Source organism: Gavialis gangeticus, unplaced genomic scaffold (assembly GCF_001723915.1).
Source record: "Gavialis gangeticus isolate Ggan-Ray unplaced genomic scaffold, GavGan_comp1, whole genome shotgun sequence".
Classification (NCBI taxonomy): Eukaryota; Metazoa; Chordata; order Crocodylia; family Gavialidae; genus Gavialis; species Gavialis gangeticus.
The window spans coordinates 132,039,716-132,046,389 of NW_017729022.1; the positions used below are offsets into that span (position 1 = coordinate 132,039,716).

The following is a 6,674-nucleotide window of genomic DNA, read 5'->3' on the forward strand; positions in this document are numbered from 1 at the left end:
AAGAGAAGGCTGAGGGGGGATCTAGTGGCCTGTTACAAACTAGTCAGAGGGACCAGCAGGCATTGGGGGAGTCCCTGTTCCCCCGAGCACTCCCAGGAGTGACTAGAAATAAGGGTCACAAGCTGGCAGAGGGTAGATTCAGACTAGACATCAGGAGGTACTACTTCACTGTCAGGGCGGCTAGGATCTGGAACCAACTTCCAAGCGAAGTGGTGCTGGCTCCTACCCTGGGGGTCTTTAAGAGGAGGCTGAATAAACACCTCGCCGGGGTCATTTGACCCCAGTACTCTTTCCTGCCATGGCAGGGGGTTGGACTTGATGATCTGCTCAGGTCCTTCCGACCCTACCAACTATGAAAAGAGAAGCTTAAGGATATTTTGACATAATGCTTATAGAAGACAACTCTACCAAGTACGGCTTATGAATTTGGAAAGAAGATAAACAGAGCCAAAGGTGGAGAGAGTCTTGGGTAAGCCAACAGCAGTAGTTTGTAAACATCTAGTGAAATTGGATAATATGCAAGGACCTGAAGCTCAAGCATTCCACCTGAAACTGAGCTCATAAATGCCTCAAAAAAGTTTTCAGGACAAAGCTAGCTCCCCTTTATAGTAACTTCTGGAAGACGCATGGGGCATGCAATAGAAATAAAGTGCATCAAGACCAGGGTAGGCAAAATGGCAAATCCAGCCGGCAGCCAAACTCCATTTCCTAGTAGTCCGTGCCCACATTCCTGCAGCCAGTTTCCACAGAGGCCCCAGCAGCCATGGGGCTGTGACAGCCCTTGGGCCAGGGCATCTATGGAGACTGGTCCCAGCAGCACTGGCAGGGCCCATGGCTGGGTGGCGAGCTGCTCCAGGGCTGGAGCTGGGATCTTGCAACAGCGTGGTCCAGAGCCAGAGCAGAGCTGTGATCTACTGCCTGCATATCCCAGGGCCGGATGTCACCACCACAAGATCTCAGCCCTGGCCCCAGAGCAGCTCCCTGCCCAGCCACGCACACCCTGCCAGTGCTGCTGGAGCCCGTTTCCCTGGAAACCCTGGCCCTGCACTGTCACAGCCCCACCGCTGCTGGGGTCTCCATGGAAACCAGTCACAGCAACACGGGCAGGGGCTCCTGGGAAATGGAGCCTGCTCCAGCTCACAGGCCAGACTTTACCCATCCCCAGTCAAGACCTACCTGACCCTGGTGACTAAAGGTGCGGACAATGGTCTGCACTTCCAGCCATTCCTGGCAGGCTGAAATAGCTGCTGGACATGACATTCCCAGTTAAAGACCCCGGCAAAGCAGAGTCCAACTGCTTGTGTGTAGCACTCAGAAGGGTCTGGGTGGGTTCGTTTCCAGTACACTGTAGCCCCTTCCCCCTAGAGCTGAAGTCCTACTAGTTAAATTTTTCAGAGATGCCAGAATGATTTGGTATACCTATGTGGTATACCTACGTGGAGACAAAATGCTTGCCAAACTTAATCCCGACAGAAGCCAAGCCAGCAAGAACTTGGACTTTGATAAAGGAAAGTGCCCTGATTTTGAGTGACCACTGAACAGACTTTTAGTTTGATAAGGCTGCTCACTACTGATGTGGAGCAAGGCTGAAAACCCACCATTCAGTCCAACCTAAGGCTATGAGTGAAAGCAAACCTTTGGTCACTTCTGCACTGGATTATAACCTCCGCAATTAGAAATCATGATGCTAAGGTATAGCAGTGGCTCCTTCTCCAGCTCTTAGTGATAACTTTTTTCTACAAGAAAACCAGCACTTCCTTATTCAGGTCAGTAGAGGAGCGGGGAGAGAGGTCCGGTTGTAGGATAAAGTAGCAGGGCTATACTGGTATATTTCACAGACAAAAGCATTCCATCCTCCAAAACCAAAAAACAAGTAATGAAAGGAGAAAAAACCTATGCTGACAGTGTCATTTTAAAACCATTAAGAAATAATTCAGTAAACAAGCTCGTTTACCTCTAGATCAGGGTTTCTCAGATCAGCTTTCCAGCCAAATTGTTTTAGAAGAGTGACACCAATCATTCTTCCAACCTCCTAGAGAAAAAAAAAATATTGAGAGCCACTAAGAAGAAAAGAAACCTGAAATTTATAGGTGGCACAGATACAGAGAGAATATATAGTGCAGTATGATAAGAGCGATGCCGTATGAGATTACAGATGTTCAGGAATGGTCTGATAAGAAACAGATTTCATTTGAAAAACGGCATTTTGTTGAAACCAAAACTTTTGGTGGGAACATACACAACACTTCAACCAGGAAAAGGAGTTCTCAGCTTCAGGCTCTGTGATGGCATTGTTGGTCAAAAGCAAGGGAAGATCCATATGGCCCAAAAGACCCTATTGCCCTAACAACCATTGGAGGTTCTCTTGCGACTGGGAAACCAAATTTAAAAATCCCTGATCTGCCTGCCTAAGCCAGAGACTCATCTCCCACATTCTGGGTGCATGTCCCCAAATCTCCCTCTCACTCTTTGTGGACCAATAAATAATTTATGCAACAAGCAAGAGGTACAACAAGGGTGGGAAGCTGAAGTTCAAATCCTGCCCAATTCAAACCTGAAACTCCAATTTCAGTCTCCTACTTTCCAAGCAAACCTTCCAACTGTCTTCCATTCCTGGATTATCCCCAGCTGTAGCCATTCCTTCATGCCCTCAGTGCCCTGTCTGGCATGCTAGACTTTACACAGTGTTGGAGAAGTCCATTTTGACCAAGAATGCCATCACGGAGCCTAAAGCTGAGAACTCCTTGTCCTGGTTGAAGTGTGTACCCACCAAAAGTTCTGGCTTCAACAAAATGCCGTTTTTCAAATGAAACCTGTTTTTGTCAGGCCATTCCTAAACATCTGTAATCTTATATGGCATTGTTATCATCATACTGCACTATATATTCTTGCTGTATCTGTGCCATAGTTCAGCATAATTATCCAAGTGCACTGAGGACAACATTTTCCCCAAACCTTCAGCCTGTTAACATCTGTACTATGAAACAAATTAAATTATTGTTCTTATCACTCACCTAAAAGAAATTCTGTGGGAAAAATAAGATCCCAAGCAAGGATGCTAAAAAGTAAATCTTTTGTTTTAGAGATGTTACATGTTTCAGAGACATTTCTTTCATCTAAAATATGGAATGCCAGTTGAACTTAAATGAAATGTGCTCACTGCAGTGTTTGTACAAACTCCCAGTGCTTTCAGCAGCCCATACAACTGCACATTATCAATACATTTGTTCTATAAATGACATTCAGTTTCAAGGAGGAATAAAATCCATCTCTCTCTCTTATGTTAGCAGTGCAAAACCCATTTCTGTTAATGAAGAAAGACGTCTTAAATTCCACAGGTAGAACATAGCTATCAAAATGAACAGTTTCATTACCCATCCATGAAGCATCAAAACATTCACTACATGTTCCCAATATGGTTCATGCCAGAGATAAGAACATTTAAGCTTTTACTAGTCTGTAGTTCTTTAAGCAAGGAAAAGCCTCCATGCTTAGAACACATTAATTCAGCTAGTCACTACTATCAGCATTACTACTATGGGTAGCTTAAAAGAAAATTGTGCATGATAGACAGATTGTGAGACATGACTACAACATGTTCCCCATGCATTCTAGGAAGATATCTGTCAGTAGCAGCCATGTAACATGTAGCTCAGCTACACAAGTTTGCCTTTTCACAGGAGCAAAGCCACTAACTTCATCCTACCCAACTGGCTGCTCTCTAGTAGGGTCGAATAAGTGTGTCACAAGGCCAAGAACTCCAGCCCCAATTGGGGGTGGGAGGAAAAGGTAGGCTTGTCTTCAAAAGTTAGCCTGAGGTAGAAAATATCTGCACCCCCAAAATCTCAAGAAGGTGGGAAAGGCCAAGGGTTTCTTTGTTTGGTTGTTTTTAAAAATATAAATAACATTTTTTTAAAATGGTCCTGGGTATGATCATAAACTGCATCCTACTAGGGGGCCTGGTGGCAACATGGTAGGGCTACTCATGGCAGGGTAGCTTCTAAAAATACCACGATGTTGCAGCCTCCAGAGCAAAGGTGAGCATAAGGCACCTCAAAAACCTAGCCACCATTGCCTTGTGGGTACACTTTGCTTGGAGAAAAGCTAAGGAACATTGCCCTGACAGAAACCCGCCTTTGCTGAGGTGTTAGGCAACCAGCAACAGTTCCTATCTGTTGCGGTTTGGCAGAAGCTACAACCATCGAAGGACTGAACATCTGGACTCAGTCTAGCCTTTGGATTCAGTCTCAGTGGTCTAAAGGGGAGATGGCAGCCTCCCTACTCTTGCCTCGGCGCACGCCTCAAAGTTCTTGGTGTGATGGGCACAGGACTCCATACAAGTGGATTCATCAAGCACCTGAAAAGACCTCTTACATGTACACCATGATCCAGAGGATTGATGGTTGCCTACTGGATACATATTTAATAGTATATGTAATATAATTGCCTGTAAAAAGTATAATACAGGGTAAGAATGAAGGTCCATCTGGCCCAGTATCCTCTCTCTGACAACAGCAAGTAGTGGATACTTAAGACAATAAGAAACAGGTAGATGCAACTGAGGGCACATTACTACTGTTCAAACTCCTGCAGAAAGATCATCTGACCCAGGAAACCCTGAGGATTGCAATTATTTTTTCTTACAATGTTACTCTGAAGTGAAGCCAACATCTACAGATTTCTGGGTATTTTATGCCTGGAAAAGCTGCGAAATGCTTTTGATGCTTACAGCCTGAAGGTGCATGAAGTTAATGGTCACTGACTTCACTGGAAAATTTCAAAAAGCTAACTTTTGCCAATTTTCAAATAAAATTAACAGAACTTGAATTGCAGTTCTGATGATCTTTTTGCATCCCTGATGTCAAAACTTATTGCTACCTCATAAATACAGTATACCCTCAACAGGAGCTACTCATTTGAAAAATATTTAGGGTAAAATGATGCTCTGAAACAAAACAACAACACTTGTATTTCTGCCCCAGCACACATTTAACACTGAAAGGAACAGATACATTCTTTTAAAAAAAAATCAGAAATAGATCTGTTTGTTAGCCTAGTACATGCAATTTAATTTTATGGTATTGTTAATTATAAGGCACTTCAATTTAACATTATAAGCTACAATTCATTATATCATTATAGTCAGCAATTTTGCTTTTCAGTATACCTGTGACGTAAATACTTTTGAAACTGCTCCACTACAGCGACAAGAAACTCTGAAAGTGAAGCTGTGATTACTACTTTCAACTGATTTATCTTTACTAGTTTCAGGTGCATCTTCTAGGAAAATCTTTCTTCCAGTCAGATAGTCCTCATCATTGTTTCCCTCTGGCACCACACATTTCGTCTGATGTTCCTCAGAATCTGCCTCTATCAATTTTTCTCTCTTCTGTTTTTTAGCGGTAATATGTATCTCCTCTTCTGATCTTCTCTTTTGAGGTACAAGGTTTTCTTTTTTTATCTCATCGTCATGAAGATTCTTCCAACTAGAAACTGTTTCCAGCCATGAACTAGGTTCCTCAATTACAAGTTGTTGAATTTCATGGACCATTCTTCCTAAAAGCAACAAGAACAACTTACACACACATACGCTGTTAAGTCACTCAGCATTAATAAATTATATATAATAAAATATTTACAGTAGTTAACAATCAGAGTGAATGTCTAAGAATACCACACACACAGTCTAGAACTTTACAAAAATGTTTACTATATTAAAAAGACCATGTCATATATTCATTTTATTTTTTTCCCCCAGAACTATGCATGTATGTCAAAAATAATCAGTATAGGTAGGAACAGAATCACTAACTCCATCCTAATTTTCTGTAACAAAGTTTCAAAATATTTTGGACAGAAGGCATTCTGGGTGAAAGGAGTTAAAAAATAACATAATTAGATTCTATGAATTTCTGAATGCACGAGGCGCCTGTGAGAAACAAGCTAAGCACCTCTCCTTGTCCACGTGAACTGCTCAGGCCAGCATGTTAATTTATCTGATTAATAGTTCCATGGTACTATGGACATGTTTATAAGGCAAATTCAGCACCCACAAACTTACTGTGCTACTCTGGATGTGATGCTTCACAGATCAGAAGCAACATCCATATTGTGCTATGGACAAGCTAAGTAGCAGTGGGGTAGGCTGTCATTTTCATTCAGTGGTGCCAATTAGCCTGACTGAAGTTCTATATATACCATATTTACTTGAATAGAAATTGACCTTGATTATAAGATGACCCCTACCCCCAATAATTAAATTCTATATATGGAAAATGTATAAATTTGATATAATTTTCCAGCTACATAATTCAATTCTTGGAGGTTTGTCTTGAACTTGTCAACCCCACACTGCTACAGCAGGGAAAATAAACTTGGGGGCTGGGGGTCAGGTAGCCCTTCTGCACCTCTCCCCCACAACATCTTCTTGTTGAAGACATTTCCCCACTTCTTACTATCCAACCCTGCTCTCCCTGGGCATAAGCAAGGGACATATTTGAAAAAAAGACACCCTTGAAAGAAACACAACTAGAGCAATTTGCAAGTCTTAAGTAGTCCATAAAAAACATTGTTCAGTAGCAGTTTAGCACCTATTTAGAAAAAGTACAAACTATGCCTGATATTAGTCGAAAGCCAGCAGGCTGGAGATTTACCATATACTTCCACAGAATTAT

General features: G+C 42.3%; 1 protein-coding gene across 1 annotated transcript in view; it reads right to left on the reverse strand.

Annotated features, from left to right (window-relative positions):
• The window catches only part of THUMPD2 (THUMP domain containing 2), a 36,004-nt gene that overhangs the window by 17,189 nt on the left and 12,141 nt on the right, over positions 1-6,674 (reverse strand). The window contains exons 2-3 of the mRNA XM_019516197.1: positions 5,168-5,556; positions 1,955-2,032 (exon numbers count right to left, since the gene is read on the reverse strand). Coding sequence (XP_019371742.1) covers positions 1,955-2,032; positions 5,168-5,551 — 462 coding nt within the window. The 5' untranslated portion in view covers positions 5,552-5,556. The remainder of the gene's footprint in view (positions 1-1,954; positions 2,033-5,167; positions 5,557-6,674) is intronic.